The sequence below is a fragment of the Lemur catta genome, chromosome 5 (genome assembly GCF_020740605.2).
Source record: "Lemur catta isolate mLemCat1 chromosome 5, mLemCat1.pri, whole genome shotgun sequence".
Lineage (NCBI taxonomy): Eukaryota > Metazoa > Chordata > Mammalia > Primates > Lemuridae > Lemur > Lemur catta.
This window is the reverse complement of record NC_059132.1, coordinates 111,912,695-111,937,264: the sequence shown is the minus strand read 5'-3', so window position 1 is coordinate 111,937,264 and position 24,570 is coordinate 111,912,695. Positions and strand designations below refer to the sequence as shown.

General features: G+C 40.0%; 1 protein-coding gene across 1 annotated transcript; it reads right to left on the bottom strand.

Moving 5' to 3' along the window:
* Window positions 1-570: 570 nt before the first annotated feature.
* CBR4 (carbonyl reductase 4) lies at window positions 571-19,525 on the bottom strand. The gene is made up of 5 exons (XM_045552535.1): window positions 19,191-19,525; window positions 17,089-17,209; window positions 16,217-16,353; window positions 11,534-11,668; window positions 571-1,288 (listed from the first exon to the last, which is right to left on the bottom strand). Exons 1-5 carry the CDS (start codon window positions 19,330-19,332, stop codon window positions 1,110-1,112), a joined length of 714 nt encoding a protein of 237 aa, XP_045408491.1. The 5' UTR covers window positions 19,333-19,525; the 3' UTR covers window positions 571-1,109.
* Window positions 19,526-24,570: the final 5,045 nt, after the last annotated feature.

The following is a 24,570-nucleotide window of genomic DNA, read 5'->3' as shown; positions in this document are numbered from 1 at the left end:
CAAAAAGATATATTTTAAAAAGCACCACTTAAACCATTTTGAAAATGATAAATAATAAAAATCAAGATGAATCTAGTAACCATGAAAATGTCACACTATTCCTCACAAGAGAGTTAAATGCAAAATAGATGTTGCCCAATACTTTACATTCAGTTTGTGTCTGTATCTCTATTCCCAGGCAAATATTCTCTTTGAAGACTAATGTTATAACTGTTTCTTGTAAAGACAATTTATTGTTACTGCATATTTAAGTTATTATTTATGACTATTCATAAGGAATTATTAAAATCTTAGGGTAAAAATCACTATTATATTTACTCATGCAAAATATTCTTAATTTTTTAAATCTTGCATTTCTTATGCAGTTTTTAAGTAGCTCACTACGCTATTTTGTGGGTTAAAAAACACTCCCTAAGTTGAAGAGATCCATGTAGCTCATTACGGTACCAGATATTAAAACCTTAAGATAAGGGTTAATCTTCATTACTATGAGAATTTCTATACTGTATACTTAAATTTGCACATTGTTTTGTCCAGGTGCTCAGTCAAGAGTAATACCACTCAAAGAAATCAATTTTGAATTCATGTCTTTATTTATCTGATACTATTTTTTCCAAACTATATAAAAATTGGTCACCCAAGCACATGCAAAAGAAACACATTTATCTTTAGGAGGTTTGCAAAACTACTGACAACTAACTCATCAATGTCCTCTAGATACTCTCATTTTGGCAACAGCCCACAAGGTTAACTTCTAGAAAATTCAGCACAATGAATGAAATAATTCATATTTAGACAATATAATTTTTACCACTTTTGAGTCAAATATATAAAGTCACACCTGTTTATGTGACTTGCATGTACTATGACTTGTATGACCTATGCACTGAAATTGCTACAGCCTGTAAGGCAATCAAAGATAGACAATATATTTCCTTTAGAAAATACAATTGGTCACACATTGTTCTTTTCAGAAATATTCATATGAAGATGGAAATCAACATTTGCAGCATGAGTAGGGTTGATTAGCAAATGTAGGTATGATTATCTAAGCAATAGCCAACGTGTGCCCTTGATTCTAACGCCCTGATAACTGAGTAACCTATAAATTACATGGCGAGCTGTAATCCCCCGTCCACTACTAGAACATGCCCCGTGATATATGGTGACTCTAAAAGAAACACAACAGCATGTGCCACCTCAGTAGCTTCTCCAAACCTCCCAAGAGGAATATTTTTCTTTAAATGTTCTTCTTTTAAGTCTTTCGTCATATCTGTGCGAATAAATCCTAAAAGAGAAATATTAATTTAGTTAAAAGGGGTAGAAACTGAGACATCTGCTCAATTTAAAAAAATGAATTTGTTCCTGAAAATTTAATTTGAAATTATTAATAAATCTTGTTTAGAAAATAATTTTGTTAGCAATCCAATAACCAAATCTACATTTTTATTCAATTTAACTCAATGAATGTTTATTGAACATTAAATTATCTGACCCCCAATTATACGGCCCACCTCCTAGCAAAATGTTAAGTGGGTAGATACAAACATGAATAAGGCAAGATTCCAATCCCTGGGTAAGCCATGATCTACAGAGGAAACAGTCACTTGAACACCCAGGAATACAAGGAAGTCCGGTGAATATCCTTATAAAGGCACACACAGACTACCACAGAACTTATGAATTTTCACTTGGGTAGAGGCAGAAGAGTGGAGGCAGTATCAGTGGAAGGAAGGTATCACAAAGGTGGTCACGTGAACTGATTTGGCAATTCCAACAAAATTTAGTTGGTTCCACTTGCCATAGCTAAGGTAGCTGATGATTCGAAAGGTCAGTATTTTCCATATCCATGTAAGAAAAAAATCTATGGTCATATCCAATTCTGATGCACATATACACAGAAAATTCAAAATTTAATACAGTATTGATGTATATAATAAAGGTTGCAGAGAACATGTTCTAAAAAAAGGTATAACATTATATAATACAAAGTACTGCATAACATATTAAGCAACCAATTCTAAATGATTACATATATATGCCAGGAAGAATGGTAGATTTATTAAGAAAATCTTGTAAGATTAATATGAGACATACAAATACATATTAGTAATAAAATACTTAACCAATATAATCAGTAGTCTATACAATACTCAATCATTTAGGTTTTAAAATGAAGGCAAATATTAATCCTTATGAAAAAAACAATAATAAGAAAAGAAATTCTTTAAAATTTACAGTCACAAAAAAAATAGGTGGACTAAAGTTCAACACGTGAGGTGAAAATTTAATATGCAATCTCAAAAATATAGTTTTCAAATTGTCTTATGTTAAAATGAAATCATGTATAACTCCAACAATAAATCAACCTAAATATACTGCCATTTAAAGTGTCAAAATAAATGTGAACTAAAACCCGGATTAAGAATTAACATTAGGCCACTGGTTTATTATGCAATACTATATAATTAATTTTTCTTTGCCTTAGGTTTTTAGTTATAAATATCTAAATATTTTCTTAAAAGTCTTATGAAAAATAATCATAGATTTTTCTATCATGAAGCACCTATGAATGACAGTGTTATAGGGGAAAAACTAGAAACAAGTAAAATCAATTGAAGGCAATAAGAAGCTGATAAAATAAGTCATAATACATGCACACAACAGAATATGCAGTTATTAAAAATTATGGTATAGAAGAATATTTAAGAGTATCATCATCTATCGACTGAGCTAGCCGGGCTAGAATACTTAAAATGAACGAAAAAATAACATTTGTATATTTAAAAAGTAGGTTACCAATGATTCCATTATACCACTATTAAAAACAAAACAAAAAAAAACTAATATATGCTAATGACTGAAAAAATATACTATATATCAAAATATTAAAGTATTACCAGAAAATACTAGAATGATAAATAATTTTTAGTTTTTTCATAATTTTCTGTTCTTTCCAGTCTACAACACATATATATTATTTTGTATTCAGATAAATTATTGAAAAAGGATGCACAGTACTAACTTCAGATGGTCTGTAATGAGGGCCTGCAATAACAAAATTAATTTTGTGTTATTTATGTGTTTCACTGTGAGATTACATTGTGAAATAATCTCCTCTGCCATTAAACCTCACCACATCTGTTTTAAAATTCAGCAACACTTCCTTCATTTCCTTTCATCTTTAAGAACAATGAAGTGGCCAGAAGGAAAGCAAGAACAGGAGGAGCAGCTGACACAGACGATGGTACCAGCCTCTGCAGAGTGTTAACCAAGCTGGGAATGAAACTGAACTCCAGGAAGAGCCGCAGGTTTCTGCCTTTGGACACGTTTATTTCCATAGGTATCTCAGAGTATCCTAGCAAGAAAACTCATCTCACATTTGTTATAAAAGGTGAATGAATTAAATTGTGAATGTATTCTTCACGAATAAATACAAAGTTCATGTTATCTTCTCAGAGTTCATGACACAATTCTCTAAGGTAATTTTGAATTTTATTACAGTTCGTGCAAAAGTAATTGTGGTTTCAGATGTGAATTTTAAATCATTACAAATAGACTCAAACACATCTTTATTAATCAAAATAGGAACCATTACAATCAACACATTTTTGCCAACAAGAAATAAGTTTGTTTATCCCTGTAGCATAAAAATCTGTGCTTTGGGATTCGACAAACCCTTGGAAAGCATTTTCTGCATCCTGCTGGTTGTGGAAGCATTTTCCCTGCAAAAAGCTGTCCAGATGTTTGAAGACCTGGTAGTTGGTTGGCCAGAGGTCAGGTGAATGTGCCGGATGAGGCAAAACTTCGTAGCCCAATTCGTTCAACTTTTGAAGTGTTGGTTGTGCGACATGCAGGTGTTGCCGTGGAGAAGAATCGGGCCCTTTCTGTTGACCAATGCCGGATGCAGGCATTGCGGATTTCGGTGCATGTCATCAATGTGCTGAGCATGCTTCTCAGATGGAATGGTTTCGCCGGGATTCAGAAAGCTGTAAATGATCAGATCAAAGGCAGACCACCAAACAGTGACCATGACCTTTTTCTGGTACAAGTTTGGCTTTGGGAAGTGCTTTGAGGCTTCTTCTCAGTCCAACCACTAGCTGGTCATCGAAAGCTGGTTGTCATATAAAATCCACTTTTCAGTGCATGGTTTGTCGTGGTTGCATACAATAAGAGAAGACAACACTTCAAAATGACGTTTTTTTTTTATTTTCAGTCAGTTCATGAAGCACCCACTTATCGAGCTTTTTCACCTTCCCAATCTGCTTCAGCTGCCAAACGACCATAGAATGGTTGACCGTAGAATGATCAACGTTGAAGTCTTGGGAAATCTTGAGTGTAGCTGTAAGAGGATCAGCTTCGTGACTGCTCTCAATTGGTTGTTGTCAACTTCCCACGGCTGGCCACTGCGCTCCTCATTTTCAAGGCTCTCATTTCCATTGCAAAACTTCCTGAACCACCACTGCACTGTATGCCTGTTAGCCGTTCCTGGGCCAAATGTATTGTGGATGTTGCAAGTTGTCTCCACTGCTTTACGACCCATTTTGAATTCGAATAAGAAAATCGCTCAAATTTGCTTTTTGTCTAACATCATTTCCATAGTCTAAAATAAATATCAAATAAACAGCAAGTAATAAGTCATTAGCAAAAAAACATAAAGCGAGAAATGTGCATTAAAATGATATAGGACATAACCAAATTTAAGAATGTATTCCAATATCAAATGGCAACTTTTAACAATGTGAAAACCGCAATTACTTTTGCACCAATCTAATAGCAAAATTAGCATAGAATACTACCCACTAACTCTCACAAACTCTCAGCAAAAAAATCAATGATGTGTTTTAATCTAAAAAACAAAAACATGGGCCCATGGTGGCTCACCCCTGTAATCCTAGCACTTTGGGAGTTCAAGACCAGCCTGAGCAAGAATGAGACTCTGTCTCTACCAAAAATAGAAAAATTAGCCAGGTGTGGTAGCTCGCACCTGCAGTCCCAGCTACTCAGGAGGCCGAGGCAGGAGGATCACTTGAGCCCAGGAGTTTAAGGTTGCTGTGAGCTATGATGATGCCACCGCACACTAGCCTGAGCAACAAAACAAGACCCTGTCTCAAAAAAAATAAAATAAAATAAAACAACAACAACAAAAAAAAAAACAAAATAAACTGCGGTAGTAGTTCTTGGTTTGCAAGAAACACCTTGTGACTATGGAACAGCAAATTCCAAGCTCAGCTTCTAACTGGCTTTAGTGGCCTTTTCTCAAAGGTAGCATTTTGTGGTTAAAAAAAACCACTGGATTAGGACACATTAAACTAGATTCTGTTCCCTGCTCTGCTAATACTATTAAAGGTACGACCTGAGAGAAGTCATGTAGCATCTACAACTGTAAGGCTGTTTCTGTATCATAAAATCAAACAGGCTGAAAATGACAGCTCTCTCGAGGTTTCCTGTGGCTCTACAGCATTTGACTCAAAGACGAAAAGTATGCCTCACTGAGTAGTCTTCATGGCTTCCTAACTTCACTTGAAGTTTAGTAAACTCCCCTAAAAGGACCCTCAGTTCTCACACTGGTAGGTATATGGAGGTTAGAGTAGTACCAAGTACGGAAGCGATGATGCTAATCCGAGTTTTCATCCGTGCCGTACTGAATGGAAGTGATCTGCCCTGTTCTGGGTGGATGGCAGTTCTGATGTGTCTGCCCTTTTGGAGACAAAGACTGAGGCCTAACGAGCTGTGAGAGGCCACTTAAAGGTGCTTTTTCACATTGAAAAAAAGAAAAAACAGATCTAGAACAAGGCATGAGGTACGAGAAAGCAAATCTTAGATGCGCAGAGAGACGCAGGCAGTGAGACATGTTCAAGGACAATCCCAGGGAGACAGAAAGATGACCTCTGCCACATATAACAGATGTGGGCTGGGAGGACAGACTGTGGTCTTCCAAAACAACCAAGCAAGCCAGATATATGGAATAGACAAAGGCTAATATCTTGAAGCTTTTAATAAGGTCCTGTTAAACATTATAGCCTGGACTGAGCTCTGCTATGGTCTAAGTCCATGGGAGGCAGGATTGGTGAAAAAGAGAGTGGAACCCTCTGAATCCAGCAATGATTACAAAACGCCCAGAACTGGGGTCCTGATACTCAGCCACCCACCTCGTATGACGTCTCCCACCACTGCTCCAGCTTGGAAGGTAAGGTGTGATTTCATTAGGGCAAGCTTGCCGCCTCTCCCCAGACCTAGGAACGGACACTTGGAATGACGGCCACCACGGGCCAGCTGCTAGCCATCACTGCACTCTGCACGAAAACTACAGTGGGCGTCAGAGACCACGCTGAAAGGAAGAGATGAATTCACCAATGCTGGCTTTTCCTCTTTGATTATGTTTCCTATGGAAGACAAGAACATGTCCAAAGAGCCTTCCTCTCATCATTATCTGCAGTTCTTTATATTTTAGAACAAAGTTAGGTTTACAAGACTGGTGTGGTGGCTCACACCTGTAATCCCAGCACTTTGGAAGGCCAAGGTGGGAGGATTGCTTGAGGTTAGCAGTTCAGGACCAGACTGAGCAACACAGGAAGACCTCATCTTTACAAAAAATGGAAACCAGCCAGGGGTGGCGCATGCCTGTAGTCCCAGCTACTCGGGAGGCTGAGGCAGGAGGATTGCTTGAGCCCAGGAGGTCAAGGATGCAGTGAGCTATGCTGACACCACTGCCCTCTAGCTAAGGGTAACAGAGCGAGACTCTGTCTCAAATTTAAAAAATAAAAAAAAAATTTAGGTTTACAGAAAAATTGAGCAGAAAAGTACAGTTCCCATATACCCACTTATCACACTGCCTCCCCCAGTTTCCTGCTATTATTAACGTCTTACCCTAATGTGGTACATCTGTCAGGCGAACGCTATAACCACTACACTATGGAAACTAATGTGGTACATTTGTTATAACTGATGAACCAATATCAACACATTATTAAGTAAAGTCCACAGTTTACATTAGGGTTCACTCTTTTGACTATACAAATGCAAAGTCATGTATCCACCATGATAGTACCATACAGAATAGTTTTATTGCCCTAATCATCTATCTGTAGCTTTTTAAGAACTCACATAAGTCTGTCCCCAGTTTATCAGAAATTAAATTAAAACTGTGAAGCTAGTCTCTAATGATAAATTACTCTGGGCTCTACCGAATTTCAACGTCATTTTATGCTAAAGGTCATGAACCATGTGATTCTCATTTATATTTAATAAACATATTAACAACCCAGGGCACTACATATAAACAGTCTTTTGGGTTCCACCCCGTATCATAGACCTAAGGAGAGATATTAGTAGTCCTCACACATCTGACACGCTCTTGTTTCTGCTTGTATTGATTTTCAGTGTGCTCTCTCTCCCTGGCCCCAAAGGACTATCTCCCACATCATTCATTCACTTTATTTTTAAAGTTCTGGAAATTTTGGTCTACTCCTCTTTTTACTAGGTATATACTCACAATGCCTTTTAAACTGGGCTATAAAAATTATACACTACCAGCAGGTGCCACTGTCCAGCAAATTACGTTACTGTGTCACTTGTTGGACAGAGGTTTCCAACTGGCTACCAAGTTATCAATCACCCTTAAATCAATAAATAGAAAACTGAAATGACATGCACTCAACCAACTTAGAACAACGATACTTCTATTTTAGTTCTGTGTATGAGAAGACGCACCCAGTACACTTTTTTTAAATATTAATGTTTTAGGAACAGGGACACTATTGCTCACAAAAGCAAGTTCACGGCTTTTGTTTGGTGAGAATTTATATTTGATGAACTCTAAAGAAAATATATTTCCTTTATCCATTTCTGAATGTCTGTCTAGTATAAATATATGGCAACATCTCATTTCCGTATTAGCAGGTCACTATTTTAGTTTTCAACGTTTTTATACATGGCAGAGACTACATTTAAATAAGATACCCGGATTTTAGCCTATCACCAGTATAAACAATTGTGGGGTGTGACACTACTGAATATATCTACTAGCTCAGATATCCATTCTCTGGCATAAGTTTCTAGGACCTAGAAAAAACAAAAATGCCACTGGACACTTTTCTAAGGGAGAAGAAACAACGTTCTTACCAAAACTAGACCAAGACATTAACCAGAACATATTTTTATGTCTTAATATTACATTTGTAGAGGGAAGCAGTGGAGAAATCAACTCCATGCCAAATAGCACAAAAGAGCACTCTAGGTAATATCTGCTCTGAGCAGCTGCCAAGCTTACACAACCATTTGTCAATAAGATTTTCTCCAAGTATTAGCAAACATAAAAGCTCCTCAACTTAAAAAAAGTACCAAAACATTTAAGGTACCCTATAGAAATAAATGCAATGCTTTACTATTTGTCAAAATTAAAAAGGCCTATACCCTTGGAACCTTGGCAGTTCCATTCCCAAGATTACACTCATATACTTGCAAATGTGCAAAATCAATTACATAAAAGTATTATCACTGCATCATTAATTGTAAGAGAAAAAGATTAGAAACAACCTAAATCCCCATCAAGAGGCAACAGGTTAAATAAGTTCAGTATACCCTTAAAACAGACATTACTTTATGTTTTAGTTTAGCCATTAAAAGTGATACACCAGTCACAAAACACCAAATATTATATGATTCTATTCACATAAAATATCCAGAATAGGATAATATGTAGAGATCAAAAGTAGTTTAACGGTTGCTGGAAGCTGAGGAGACTGGAGGGAAATGGGGAATGAATGCTAATGGGTTCAGGATTTCTTTGGGGATGATGAAAATGTTCTAAAATTTACTGTGGTGATGACTGGACAATTCTGTGACAACAGTATTAATAAAACCACTGAATTGTACACTTTAAATGAGTGAATTGTATGGTATGTGAATTGTATTTCCATAAAGCTGTTACTTTAAAAAATGAAGCGGCTCTATATGGAATAACATAGAAATGTCACCACAGCATATTGTTCTGTGACTAAAGCAAGTTACAGAACATTGTGAACAGTACTATAAAATTTGTGTTTTCTTAAATACACACATACACACACACAAATACTCTTTATTAGCTTTTATATAAAATAGAGAAGAAACTATGTAGTTAACAGTGGCTACTTTAAGGAAAGTACCTGAATGTCTAGGAGAGGACTCACTCTTCACTCTATGCCCTACAGTATGTATATGTTATCTGTTCAAAACATACATAACATATATTTTTAAAAGTAATATCCATTACAGGTTCAATTTATCAAATATTCTAATATTCAATATTTTCCAATCAGTAAGATTTAGCTATGATGAGAAGCTTATTTTATATTTAAAGCAATACCAAAGATTAGCAACTCCTGATCTTTAAAAACAGTCAACAATATTAGGCAGTGAATGACAGCCTAATTTCTTATTTTATTTGACCCTTGCTTTTTCTGTTATAATATGCTTCTAACTGTTTTCCTGCTAATTGCAACCTCCATTTGAAAGTGACCAGGAAAAGTGGCATGAAAAGAAACATGTTTGTTCACTCTGATGTTTGTTAGCTCTGTTAAAAGATCTGGTGAAGAATCTGGTTAAAATTACTACCTAAACTAACATTAATAAATAATTCATAGAATTTGCTTAATTCTGCTGTTTCAACTTTGCTTCTGACCAATGAAGCATATTCATACTATGAGACCTGCTATATATATATGTTATCTATAATATATATAAACAATATAATATAATAAAGCTCACCCCATTAAATGGCCACATTGTCAGCAACGAGTTTTTATCTGTAGCATTAACTGCACTGGCAATTCAAACGCCACGATAAATACATACATATTATGCCCTACAAGGGTTGTATGCTCAACAGAAGGATAAGTGACAAAGACTACCACTTCCAAAAAGGATTGCACAGAAAAGACCATTAAGAAAGACTATATACCGCACTTCCATAACATTCTTACAACTTCCCCTCTGTACACAGACTGGATTTCCACCACTCAGTCCCCTGTCCTGACAACTCACTCACTCTAGAAAAACTTAAGCATTCCTTCTTCAGCACTTCCACAGCATCATATATGTACCTCTATTTTACATTCACCACATGACACTGTAATTATTTGTTTATATGTCTGTCCTTCCCGTTATGCTTAGCTCCTTGTGACAGAAATATCTTATTTTGGTAAGTCTGGGACCTGGCACAGCCCTGCACGCAGGAGACACGTCAGGAAGTTTGCTGCATGAGCTGCTAGTTGACAGCACTTGCATTACCCCTAAACCACTCAGCTTTTAAGTCATCAAGAACTAAAATTAGCCCTTCATTACTCACACTATTCCCATACTGAAAAGAGAAGAAAGCAAATAAATGTAGTTCCAAACCACAAATAATTTATTCCACGTATGGTTAACCTAGGCTAACGCCAAAATCAATCAGCTGGCACAGAAAACAGTGCCAAGACAAAGACAATGCAGATTCTGGATTTTCTTTTTTAAATAAATGCATCTGAACGACAGTCATTTATCACATGTTCACGGATTTAGAATGTCTGGATTTAAGGAGCCTCTGTGCCTAAAAAATGAACCAGGATGAAGGCGCATCACAGTCCAAAAGGGTTAACAGGACATTTTGATCAATCCCCAATGCCTGCTGGCTCAACTTCAGTGCCAAATAACACACCCACTCTAGGGTCCAAGCAGGAGCCACTAGTGACTGGAAAGAGAAAGGTGACGGAGGTCTATGTGGCCCACTTTTTCTTACAACCAGTGAACATAATAAACTGCCTTCTTTGTTATACTAGTGATCAATTCTTCAATACACACAGAAAGCTAGGACAAAGATTCCATGGCTAACTGGCAGAAGTCTACAACAAACACTCATTTTATTAAAAAATCAAGTAAATACCTAAGCAAAATTTCTAGCACACCAGCTAATTAGTGATAATATATTTTTGAGCTTTAGCATCTTTTTATTACTCTCTTCACTAATCCAGGCAATTTTATCAACCAGTATTTTGGCAAAAGGCAAATAATATAAAAGGAAATTGGAAAGGTCCAGATAATTTAGACAGACCATAGTAGCAAAAGAACAAAAAGATCTAAAGTTTATAATGATAAAAAGGAACTCTAAAGAGACATTATTTTCACACTTTTATTAGGTAGAAATCAAAAGATAAAACTTTTAGTAACAGTTCTGCCATAAACTAGCTGTGTAACCTTAGACAAATCACTCTGAATCCTAGTTCTCAGTTTTCTAAACTATAGAAATGACTGGAATAAATGATCTCTGAGATCCTCTCCACCTTAAGTTATTCCATAGTTAGTGCAAAATTTAAAAATAAAGATTTTTATTTTTGTAAGATATGAGGTACATTTTTTTCTAGTCACCAGTTCATCATTGGATTTTTTTCGGTCATTTCAGAACTGTTCTCTCCAGATGTCAATTAATGACTACTAATGGGCCAATTAATGGCGTCCATCTCTGCAAAACAAAATCATAATCAATAAAGTTATTTTAATAAAAGTTTTCACTTACCTGGTGCAACTACATTCACTCTGATTTTCTTTCTCGCTACCTCTTTAGCAAGAGAACGTGAAAATCCCACTAATCCTCCTTTACTGGCACTGTACACAGACTGGCCAAAGTTGCCTTTTAAACCAATAATGCTTCCTAGAAAAGAAAGAAAGAAAGAAAATTAAATCCAATTAATGGGGTTATCTGAAAATTCACATAATTTAAAGTAAGTAAACAAAAAAGGTAAAACCGACCCTGTCCTAGTTAAAATCAGGAATTCCAGGCATTGTCATTTGTCATTTACGTAGGACTCAAGAGTTCCAGTCTGCTCCGGACATGTACACAAAACAGGATCTGAAAGAACCTGATGGAAAACTGCCAATGCCAGGTGGGGGCTTGCAAACTGATCCAGTAAGTGAGAGGGACCCACTCTCTCTCTGAGTACGTCAGGTAAGATGAAAATGCCCGTGGTGTTTATAAAAGCTTCCAGCAGAAAGAGGTTAAAGCCAGAAAAGGTCGAAGGCTAATTAATCTTATGATTCTACACGTGGATGTAAGGAAGTACTCGATTCCACCTAAAAGAATAGTTCATTTGAAGATAAATCTCACTAAAATTGAACCACAGGCATAACTTGTTTTATTGTGCTCCGTAGATACTGTTCTTTTTACAAATTGAAGGTTTATGGTAGCCCTGCATTGAGTATACTGCCACCATTTTTCTAACAGCATGTGCTCGCTTCACGGCTCTGCCACATTTTGGTAATTCTCACAATATTTCAAAATTTTCATTATTATATCTGTTACGATAATCTGTGATCAATTATCTTTGATGTTACTATTGTAATTTTTTGGGGCTGCCACAAACAAAATATTGACAATGCACCTGGTCACCCAAGAGTTCTAATGTCCAAGGAGACTAATGTTGTGTTCGTGCCTGTTAACATAGCATCCATCCTGTAGCTCATGGATCAAGGAATCACTTCAACTTTCAAGTCTTGTTTTTTAAGAAATACATTTTGTAAGGATATAGCTACCACAGATAGTGATTCCTTTGATGGATCTGGAAAAAGTAAATTGAAAACCTTCTAGAAAGGATTCACCCTTCTAGATGCCGTTCAGAACATTGATGACTTACGGGAGGTGGTCAAACTATTGACATTAACAGGAGTTAGAAAAAGTTGATTCTAATCCTCATGGATGACTAAGGAGCTTAAGACTTCAGCAGAAGTCACTGCAGATAAGGTAGAAATAGCAAGAGAACTAGAATTGTTAGGAAGATACCAAGGCATTCCAGGTCTCCCAGGAATGAAAGTGGGCCCCCACCCTGGTGCTGCCCCACCTTAATCCTGTCTGGAGCCACCGCGATACCTGGGGGTAGGGGGAAACACCCTACAAGTCTGCCAATCAGAACTTAGCATGCCAACTGCAATAGAATGCAGAGGACTCTCCAGCCCACCGGCCAAGCAGCATAGGTATAAGAGAGTCCAGAAAGTGACCTGGAACAACCTGCATGTGTTGTAAGACTCAGGTCATGTAACTCCCAACTGTCCAATCAGAGTGGTTCCATGGTGACCTCTGAACTACCAGGGAGGTCCCAATCCGGGCACTATACAACAAGATGCAGACCATAACCAGTCCTTTTTTGGCCCTTCCTTTGGCTCTCCCTTTGCTGCAACAATGGGTCCAGTTGTCATCTGTGGCATATGTATCATGATCTGTAAACCTCTATCTTGCTCTATAATCCTGTCTTTCTCTCCTCAATAAACCTCGTTTGCATGCCTGCCTTACTTTGGTGCATCTGGTCATTTTTCAGCCATGAGTGCACCACGAACTGACATTTCACATTGAAACTTGACAGAATTAGAAGTGGAGCCTCAAGATGTGACTGAATCACTGCAAACAAAACCTGAAGGAATGAGGAGTTACTTCTTAAGGATGAGCAAAGAAAGCGGTTTCTTGAGGTGGAATTTACTCCTGGTGAAGATGTTGTGACCACTGTTGAAGTAATAAAGGATTCGGAACATCACATAAATTTAGTTGGCAAAGCAACAGCAGGCCATGAGAGGACTGGTCCAATTTTGAAAGAAGTTCTACTGTGGGTAAAACGCTATCAAACAGCATAGCACACACAAAAGAAAAGTCTTTCATGAAAGGAAGAGTCAATTGATGCAGTAAATTTTGTTGTCTTATTTTAAGAAATTGCCACCCAACTTTCAGCAACCACCACCCCGATCGGTCGGCAGCCATCAGCACCAAGGCGAGGCAAGATCTCTCACCAGTGAAAAGATCAGGACTCAACAGAGGCTCAGATAATTGACAGCATTTTTTTTACAATACAGTATTTTTTAATTAAGATATGTAAATTGTTCTTAGACATAATGCTATAGACCACGGTACCGTATAAACATAAATTTTATATGCACTGGGAAACCAAACAATTTGTGTGACTTGCTTTATTGCAGTATTCACTTCACTGCAGTGGACTGGAACCAAACCTGCCGTGCCTCTGAGGTGTGCCCCTACTGTCAACCCAAACTGGCAAAGCTTCCGTTATAAACATTTTGTAAAAGTGCAATTTCATGACTTTCAGGGATGTACTGTAGCTTGTACTGCCTAATAACAATCCTTGAGTGACTTCATTTAATGATGAATAGGTAAGAATAATTTATAATTCAAATATCAACTGTATGCAAATAAATTCTTGCAAAACAGGAGGAAGTAATTTTCTGCATCACTGACCTGTACTTATGATATAAAAAATGATTTAATCAAGAACCTCACAATATTTTTTAAAAAGTAATTTTATTTTAGAAAAAGAAAATATTCCAAACACTTTTTCTGTTATTTCTGTTATAATCAAGTCCAGTATTAAAATATTTCTCTATAATATATACTGTATGCCAATTAATGACAAAAGAGAGAGAACCGTGAAGCACAAAGAGCGAAAGACAAGACATCACACTAAGAAAATGAAGATAGACAGAAAAAGGGATATTTAGGAAAAAGAAAAATACAAAGAGACAAAAAAAGAAAGAAAAATACATGCATGGAAGAAAGGCCAAACAGGAAGCTTTAGTAGCTTTGGTTCATGGTACACGCTGTTGTTTATTTGGTCAAAAAGTGGTAACTTCTGAAATATTGATGAAGTTTTCTAGTAGTTCAAAGTGGTCCTTTCTGTAACAAGATGTATTCTCTTAATTTACTTTCAATTAACTATTTTTATTTACTTTAAGCACAATTCTAAAAGTTTTACATGCACTCAGGACTGACCGGGGTTTCTAAAATATACCTAAAAAGAGAATGTTGTAGAGTTAAACAAACAGACCCCCATGCTATCAGGTGATGGAAACAGGCCTGTGTGCCAGCTTGTAAGGACCTAAAGTCATTATCTGGCCCTGCTAAAAGGCACAGATGGGCCAGACACAGTGGCTCTCACCTATAATCCCAGCTCTTTGGGAGGCCAAGGTGTGAGGATCACTTGAGGCCAGAAGTTCAAGACCAACCTGGGCAATATAACAAACCCTGTATCTACAAAAATAATTTTAAAAATTAGCCAGGTGTGGTGGACTAGGACGCCTCTAGTCCTAGTTACTCTGGAGGCTGAGGCAGGAGGATTGCTTGAGCCCAGGAGATGGAGGTTGCAATGAGCTACCTAAGCACCACGGCACTCCAGCCTAGACAATGGAGTGAGACCTTGTCTCAAAAAAAAAAAAAAAAAAAACCCAAAAAAGAAGGCAAAGGTGGACCCATTTACTAATCCTTTTAATAAGAAAAATGATCCATTACACTTTTAAGGGTAAAAATAAAAAATATTCTTACATTCCCTTAGTTTTTTAGCACAGTATTCTTTCCTTTTCTCATTTTCCAAAGAGAAAATCCCTAAAGTCTGGCTTGGAAAGCCATTTCCTGTACTAAAAAGAATACAGTCATTTACTTTAATGAAGCAGCATCCCTCTTTTGTGGCCTTTTAAGGTATTACCATCTGAAAATAAAAAGCAGATGGTATACCACTACTTTCAAATTACCAAACTGAAACAAACTTTCAAAGTCATTTTGCATTTTAAGTTCTACAGGCACACGCTCCACAGTTTATCTGCTCTGTGGGTCAGATGACCTGCAGACTAGGAGTTACTACTTACATTCATCCTAAAAATCTGAGAAATTGGAACTTCCTTTAAACCTCTGCACTAGACTTATCAGCGACCCACGCAACTGCTGTAGACATTATTATTTAGCCTCCACTGTCTACTTTGTTTCAGTTCCTTGTCCGTATTTTAAAAATTAGGCTTCACATAGAAATCAGGATGGCTAATTTCCCTTGAAAAATCAAAACTGCTGGCAAACGGGGACCACATTTGTGCACAGTAACACTCCACTAGATCTGAGCAGTGGTGGCCTCCACCATTCCACAGGGCCACCGGACAATGAAGCTGAATGTCATTTGCCATTTATCACATGGTTAACACTGTCATTTTTCTAATACCTGGTGGTGTCACTCATTTAACACCTGCCTGGATCCTACAGGGATGTGAATTTGTGATTTCTATTTTACTCATTAATCAGTTAATCAAATCCCTTTTTCCACAGATAATACAACGAAATTTCCTCTAAGTTTCACAAGTGAATAAATTCCAAATTAGTGGATTAAATATTTTCATGGTAATATGAAAATTTATAAATTAACAAAGGTGAAGACTCACTCACCTATATTAACAATAGACCCTCCCTGTTGTTGAATCATAGGCTTCATGGCAGCTCTACACGTCAGCATGGAACCCAAGAGGTTAGTATGAAGCTGAGATACCATATCTTCAGTTTTTGTTCTTACTAAAAGACTATTCCTACAAAAAGAAACAGCATGTAAATTAATAACAAGATAAGCCAAAAAAACTCAAGACATAGATAACATTTTTACTGAAAGCAGAGGGTAAGAAGTATTTCATATTTGAGTTAGAGTATCTGGAGTCCCATTTTGAACTTGGTTTGAGAGGCATTAAAATAACAATTGATAAGCCAGAAGGATTCACATGAAAGGTATGTTCCTAGCCCCTTCTCACCTAGAGTGGCAAATATTCCTATCAGCTAAAAGTAGTACCATGCAGTCGGGTTTGAATGACCTGAGCAATTGCCACACCATACCTCATTTAGCAAGAAAATTAATGTTATTCTAAATATTCTCTCCTAAATTTGTCTTTTAAAAAAACAATACCCACCCTATGATGCCACTGGTATTAAGTTCATTAACTGGCAAAACATATATGGTAACAGAACTCAGAATAATGGTTACCTAATAAGGAAGTATTAATTGAGAAGAAACTGAGACAGCTTTCTGGAGTGCAGGAAATATTCTATAGCTCAATATAGGTGATGATTACAACGTTAAAACTAATCAAACTGGACATTTACTATATATCCCAACATAAAAGAAAAGAATGTATGGATTAACAACGTTTTAAAATAGTTTTTCTTCCTATTAGAAGTAAAACAACTTAATTAAGTTATACTAATCAAAGACACATCAGGAATAAAAGTTAAAAAAAAAAGACATTAGAAATGTACTTAAATCTGTGACCAACCTGTTAATACCAGCTGCATTTACCAGGAAATTTATTTGACCTAAATGTTTCTGAATCTCTTCAAATGTATTTTGAACATCATGTTCTTTAGCAACATCACAGCTAAATGCCAAATGATCTCCTATACAATAAAGTTAAATTAGAATTATTTATAAATTATAACTTGAATTTACTCAGTACACACTTGTTAAGCACCTACTACAATATATAGCAGGCCTGTGCTAACCTAGGACCTAGAGATAAAAAAATAAATTATGTCATGTGGTCCTCCTCTCATGGAGTTGGTCTAATGAAACTGGGATGGAGGTGGGTAGGGAACAAGAAGAAATAAAGTAATACTGCAGAAAGTTTATTTTAAAACTGTTTATAATCAACAAAAGTTGGGAGGAGCCTTTTTCCAGTTTATAATGCTTTGTAAGATTCGTCTAATATTTACAGCTTAGACACTGAATCCATGTTACCCAATTCAACAGTCTTCTGGGTTTCACATTCCCTTTTTTGAAATTTAAGTCTAATTCTGTCAGGTTTTTGTTGAATTGGTTTCTTTGGCCCTGAACATGAACTTTAGGGTTTCTTATTGTTGTTGTTTTATAATGACTATTTTTCTAGCCTGACCATGAGGAAAGAGGACAATGCAGGAAGCTGTAAAAAATGCTAAGACTACAAACCACACAAGAAAAAAAACTTTTTACTAAAAACTGTTGCCACTTTTTTAAAAAATGCTTAAATGCCAAAAAATTATACTTTAAAGAAACATAAAGCATTCCCTATTTAATAATCTGCCATTTTAATACTCTAAGATATAGAATTTTCTTTAAAAAGTTAAAACAATTGCTTATTTTGTGTCTGACCTTGACAAATACATGTACATGAACACTACCCACTCAAGCCTTTGGAATCACTAAGTCACCTGGGAAATCACACTTGACGAAAACCAATCATTCATGGAACACGTGATTCTGATTCAAGAAAATGAAAGGATCTCAGTGCTTTGGGAGACTGAGGCAGCAGGATCACTTGAGCCCAGGAATTCAAGACTGCAGGGAGCTATGATTGTGCCAATGCACTTCGGCCTGGGCAACAGAGCGAGACTTTGTCTCCAAAAAAGAAAAAAAGAAAAAGAAAGGCCCAAAAGCACCCTCTGTGTCTCACTCCTGGCTTTCACCTGAGGACTTTTTGCAACCACACCCTCCCTTGAAAACTCAGCCAATATTTTTAATCTACTCCAGCAAACACTGGGGGCTTGAGGGGACCCAGTAATGATCACCACTTTTTCCCTCCTTTGTCAGAATGGCGGTGAACATGAGCTCCAAGAAGCATTCACTGAAATTCTCCCTGGGCTATAACTTACAAGTTTGGGTTTTTTTTTATTTTATAGAGCCCCATATTCTAACCCCCATAAACAATTAGGCTGAACTGGTGATCCCAAACCAATGCTACCCACAAGATGCACCCTCAGGCCTCTATTTCATCCAACATGTCTTCCTAATAGTAAATGAAGTGTATTTTTGTCCATTCTAGTAATTCAGCAAATAGCACCCTCTTAATATCTAACGTTTTATTTCTCCCAAGCATAGACTTAAATTCACAAAATAATGACTAATTCGTTATTGATACGCAGAAAAAGACTGAAGTTTAAATGCAATAAAAAGAAATCTGGCAGAACAAATTTCAATTGTCCGTTTGCAAAATTCACCAAAACAATTTAATAACTTATTAAAGTACTCATGGATGTAGTCGCGCACACCGGGTACATCTCAACACTGGCCGGCACGCAAAGGGTTCCCCGCGGGGCGGCGCAGGCCTGAGCAGAGTGGGGGCGTTCACCCCCGGCGCCCCCCGCTCCGGCCCGGCCTCTTTCCGCGGGGCCACCCGTCCCCACACAGCCGGCCGCTACGTGGCTCTCCGCCGCCAGCCGCGGACACAGCGCGGGGCCGCACGAGCCTGCGACGTCTCAGAGGAAAGCGGGACGCGGGCAGGGCCGCTCTGCGGGGCTGGGGAGGCGGGAGGCTTCCGCAGGGGACACGCCGCCTCGCCTCGGGCCGTGGGGACCCGCTCGCCCGTCTTACGGACGAGGGCGCTCGGGCCGCGGCGGTACCTACCGCCGAGGTCACTGGCGGCGGCTTTGGCCACGTCCAGATTCCTGGCGACGATCGCCAGGCGGTAGCCCTTCAGGGCCATTAACTGGGCCACCGCCCTGCCAATGCCTCGGGAGCCTCCAAAAATAGCACAGACTTTGTCCATCTCGGACCCAGCAGTCACAAACTCGGGGGAAGAGGGCAGGGCGCGGCAGCCGCTTCCCGAGCTGCCTCCGGCTTTTAAACCACCACCAAAAAAAAACCCAAACGCCGCAAACACACGCGCTCCACGCCGCCTCCTGCGGCCGGCCTCCGCAAACCAGGAGGTTGCCAGGAGGAGCGAGGAGTATGGCGACGGCGCGCCGACGTCAGCACGCACGGACTCGCCGCTCCGCGAGAGCCCCGCCGGCAGAAAACGGGCGGGAGGGCGCCGTGCTGCATGCTGGGACTTGCAGTCTGATGCGGGAGGGCGCCGCGCTGCATGCTGGGACTTGCAGTCTGATGCAGAAGGGCGCTGCGCTGCGTGCTGCGACTTGCAGTCTGCATGCAGCAGGGCGCCGTGCTGCATGCTGGGACTTGCAGTCGGATGCAGGAGGGCACCGCGCTGCGTGCTGCGACTTGCAGTCTGCATGCAGCAGGGCGCCGTGCTGCATGCTGGGACTTGCAGTCTGATGCGGGAGGGCGCCGCGCTGCATGCTGGGACTTGCAGTCTGGGTGCAGCGGGGCGCGAGGCGTGGGCGCCCGGCTAGGTGGGAAATACACCTGCGGCGCCGAGGGACGCCTCTGTCCCTCCAGGGACATGGGGTCGGGATGAGAGCTCCGGGGACCAATCCTCCCGGTTTGTTTGGAATTAACAGGGTTGTCACGACGCGGGGCTTTCCCCAGCAAACCAAGATCATTGCAGTTAGCACCCGGAATGTGGATTATTGGGCGCGGGCGCGTAGGGGGTCCAGTGTTTGCCTTTCACCGCGGTTTTGTCTTTCGCTGCAGACTTGATTTCCTACGTGCTGAGGAAGTGGCTCCCCAGTATCAGACTCACAGCAAAACCTCTCCTACCTGTTCCTTCCCCAAGCTGCTGCACTAATGTGTCCCCCCGCCACCACCAAATGTGACCTTTCTTTGCAAAGGAGGCTGTGAAGGACGCCCTGTGCAAGAACACGTTATAGCAGGAGCTCACGAAGTAACAAATGATTGAGTAGTCTTGCAAGATCTATGAAAACACGCTTAGGCTGCTATAGACAAACAAAAATGGGTTCCTGCAATTCGAAGCAGAGTGTTCTGAGAGTTAATAAGCTAAAAAATCGAACATTTGTTACAAGTGCAGTGTAAAAACGAAGCATTTCTTCATATGACATTATCACATTAAATGATTCAGAAAAGTATAAACCATGGTCCCTACCACTAAAAATTATACAATCTAGAACAGCAGGACTAATACACATGAAACATTAGGGAGTAGTTCAAAATCATGTTCAGTAAAGTACAAAATCATATTAACACAAGAACCCAGAGAAAAATGAGGTCAGTGAAGAATGAAGGGGTGGCTGGAAAAGTTGGATGAGGTTTAAAAAAGGAAGGGAAGAGTGCAAAGTCTATAAGCAAGATGGATTATTTTAAAATGTTTATTTTTATTTTACCTAGATCCAAAGGATTTGAAATGACTTGCAAAAATACATGAGTAAATGATTTTAAAAGGTAAAGAGGACAGCTGCAATGCCTCTTCTCCTCCAAGACCAGAACAATAAAGTGAGATCAGTTGGAGAACTTAATACAAATAAAGTCATTCTGTGAGAATCTATTCAGAATTAAAGAAGAGATGCATATGTGACTCTGAGTTTCCTAGTGGCCAAAGCAACAAAGGAAATGTAATTCATTGCAAGTAGTAATTTCTGTAAGGAATAAACATCCTGGTTGTGCAGCAGAGAGGCCTGGGCAAAATTTCCTCCTCATGGACCCTACTAAAGGGCACACTAAGCATTATAGTAAACAACACTCTTAATGGAAAAAAAAAAGATTGTAAGGCTATTTTTATGGCATCTATTAGACTTTATATAAAGAGCAAATACAATAGAAGTTAAACAATTTAAGCAAACATTCAGTCACAAGTATGAGCTTTGTATGTCTAAAACAGTAAGTAAACAAGCCTGACTACAGGGAAGTTGGGATGGTGCTGGATTATATTAATAGCAGCCTTTAAAGCCAGATGCCAGGCATTAAACAGGGAGAAGTAACAAGATAAAAGGTACATTTGAGAACCATTAGTCCCCCAGTGATATCAGAATGGATTGGGCCAAATCTGTCCGATTCTCTCTCCTGCTATATCCACATGCGATCTTCGAGAGCAAAAGCTGTTTTAGACAAATTACCAATATACGGGTCAACCTAAATGGCAATTGTATTCCTGCATCGTAGGGAAAACCAGAAAGATTCGATTTCTGTGGACAGTTCTGTCCATTTCATAGGAAAGGGCTTATATTTTTTCTGCACATTGTTATTTTAGCCAAAAAACCCACATGGTTTTTAGATCTATGCTGTCACAAAGATCATTAACACACAAGGTGAGGTGACACTTAGAATTCTCGAAACCTTCCAGTGTTTGTCACTGTATATGTACGGTAAATGTATAGGTTGAGCTTTTCCTTCAGCACATTCTTCAGTTTAAACCCCAAGGATATTATTTATTTTTTTCCCTCTTTTTTTTTCCCCTCTTTTTCCCTACTGCCCGGTGATAGAAAGTTTGAATCTGCAACTAATTAATTACAGGGGGGGTTGTACCTTTCACAGATATTTTTATCGTAAGTCAAGCTTTACCACCAAGATTCCAAATACGTAGGAAAATTTGGGTGTAAGAAATTCACAATGATGATTTAATATTTGTTGAGCATCCTCTTTACACAATGCACTGTCCTAAGCACGTCCAACTTGGCGGATCTGCAGCTGAACGGAGACCTTTCCTGCCCGCACGTGGTCTCCCAGCTCCGGGCCGTCCAGAGTCTGCAGTGCCCAGGTTGCCAGCGGTCAGCCCGGCTGCTCCACACAGCCCACGCTCTTATTTCAAGAAGAAAGATTAGAAAGCTGCCTCGGTGTAGCTGCACAGATATAACTTCCGTGATTAAAAAGCAGTATTGATTTTCTCATTGGCATTCTTCTATCCAACCCACCGGGTAACCCAAGTTGTAAGGAATGTACTTTTTATCATTTGCAAAAGCTTATTTCATTTTGAGTGGCCCGTGCGCACTGTTACTTTGTTGAATTGGCATTCTTACCTAGGAGGCCACCAGGGAGACCTAAACCTAGTACTCATTGCCTAGGACAGAAGCTTGAAGTTTATTCCCACCCTCCCTCACACACCCCACACCCACTCAGTCGCAGAGTCCTGCCGATTCTCCTTCCTGAACGCCACTGCAGCCTGGAAGCCCTCCTTCAAGCCCCACGGCCCAGCCTTTGTTGGGGCGGAATGACTGGGCCAGCAGGTCTACACGCACCGGGACCACCCTTTCCACCACCACCAGGGGCTCCTGCTATACGAAGCTGATCTCAGTGGTCCCTGAAGAAAGCCCTGCAGTGGCCCCCGTCAGCCGCAGAGCAGAGCAGAGTCCTCCCTGACCTGCCAGCGGCCTCTCCTGCGGCCTCCCCTCACGTCCACCCTCACCCGCCACTTCTTCCCAGCACATCGCGAGGTCCCGCGGTTCCCCCGCGTGACGTGTTTTCTCACACTTCCAAGCGTTTCCAGACACCGTCTTCTCCACCTGTAATGTTCCCACTACTCCCCCTGGGAAAATCAGATTTATCATTCAGGACACGGCTCGAACACCTCTCCCGATGGGAGCCTTTCCTGACCCCAAGGAGGACACCCTGGTGCCTTTCTTGCCTTGTCTGTGTCTTCGAGTCTGGGTCGCGGAGGGACCCTGACCTCAGAACCCAGAGAGTTACAGGAGGCAGCGAATGCACTTCTAAGGGTCTCTGAGCTCAGCTAGTTGACTATAAAATCTTGTGTCCTTTTTAGATAAGTAGTTTCTCGCAATAGGGGCCACTTCTTTCACTGAACTCTCAAGGGGGATTTTCACCGAAAATGGTTAAGAACTTTCTGTGCTGAACTGTACACTCTTTGAATGCAGAATGTATCGTATGAATTTTTGTTTCCCTGTTTGTAGCACAGTTCCTAGGGCCTGTGAATGCCAAATACATTAGTTAACGGATGAATAAATGAGTGAATGAAATAATTCATTTAGAAAGAATTGAGACCTGGTGTTGGACACAGCTCTGATTAAGATAGACCTGGCTCCTGCTTTCACTGGGAAAACAACCTGGCAAGGAAGACGGACATGAAACAATTAATCATACGCTTACTATTTACTGACAATGGTGGGAAGACCTGCCAGGGAGACGTGCAGGCCGCCGGGAGAGGCAGAACGGGGGGCTTTGAGCTGACGTTGGGGGCTGGGGTCAGAGAGGGCTCCTTTGAAGACATAATGTTCATCAACTAAATGAACAATAACAAAGAAATATTACAAAAAATGATAACTACAGTGACTATCCATCAGTAGGTTACAAGGTTAACTAGGAGATGACATAACTTATACAAGAAGAATAAAAATCCTAATGAAAAAGTTCACTTTGATGAGGAAAGAGCTTGTTGGTCAGAGCAGGGTTAGTATTACTCCTGGATGAGATCACTCAGGTTGGACATGTCCCCAGGAAGTGCCATGGAAGAGCATAATGTCTGAAATTTTATGAAACTCTTTTTTCCCCAGCCAGATATGTTCTGACAGTGTAAAGCCAGCTCTGGATGCTTAAGATCGGGCCCCCAGTGCCGTGTGTCTGCCAAGCCACATAGACGGAGAACTCCGTGTTCCTGAAGTCAGCTCCGAGACTGGCCTTGATTTTCTGGGCCCAGCCTCTCCCGGTTCCCTTCCCTTCTCTCTGCTGCAGTGCCTCCCTGCTCTGCCCTTCTGGCCGCAACTCGCCTGCGAGTTTCCCACCCGGACCTGCGGGGCTCAGGCTGACAGGTCCATGTCAGTGGCCCTCACCTGGCTCTGGGCCCGGCACCCCCGTGAGGGGCCCCGGCGGGCAACCTTCGCTGCGCGTGGCTCTGCGGCACCTTCTCACTCCTCCAGCTTCACCAGCAAAGCCGGGATCGACACCGTCTGGTTTGGCGTTTGCGACTCACCTGTACTGCGACGGCGGCTCGTCTCCAGACGGCACCTGTCTGACGGTGGGATCTCCCTGCAGTGATCGCGGCTCTCTGTTCCTCATCCAGAGGCCGCAGACATCCCCCCCTCAGCTTGGATTTTGATTAAATAGTCATACAGAGTAGAAAACTCGGGCCACACACAAAACGATTCATTAAAATAGGCCTCCAACTGGGATCAATGTGTGTTATTGACTGAATTATGTTTCCCCC

Bases quoted from the DNA above. Each gene is read 5' to 3' on its own strand.
- CBR4 (XM_045552535.1), bottom strand. From the start codon at position 19,332: ATGGACAAAGTCTGTGCTATTTTTGGAGGCTCCCGAGGCATTGGCAGG. The intron at 17,210-19,190 runs GTAGGTACCGCC...TTTATTGTATAG, and splicing joins CGCCGCCAGTGACCTCGGCG to GAGATCATTTGGCATTTAGC. The intron at 11,669-16,216 runs GTGAGTGAGTCT...TTTCTTTTCTAG, and splicing joins AGGGTCTATTGTTAATATAG to GAAGCATTATTGGTTTAAAA.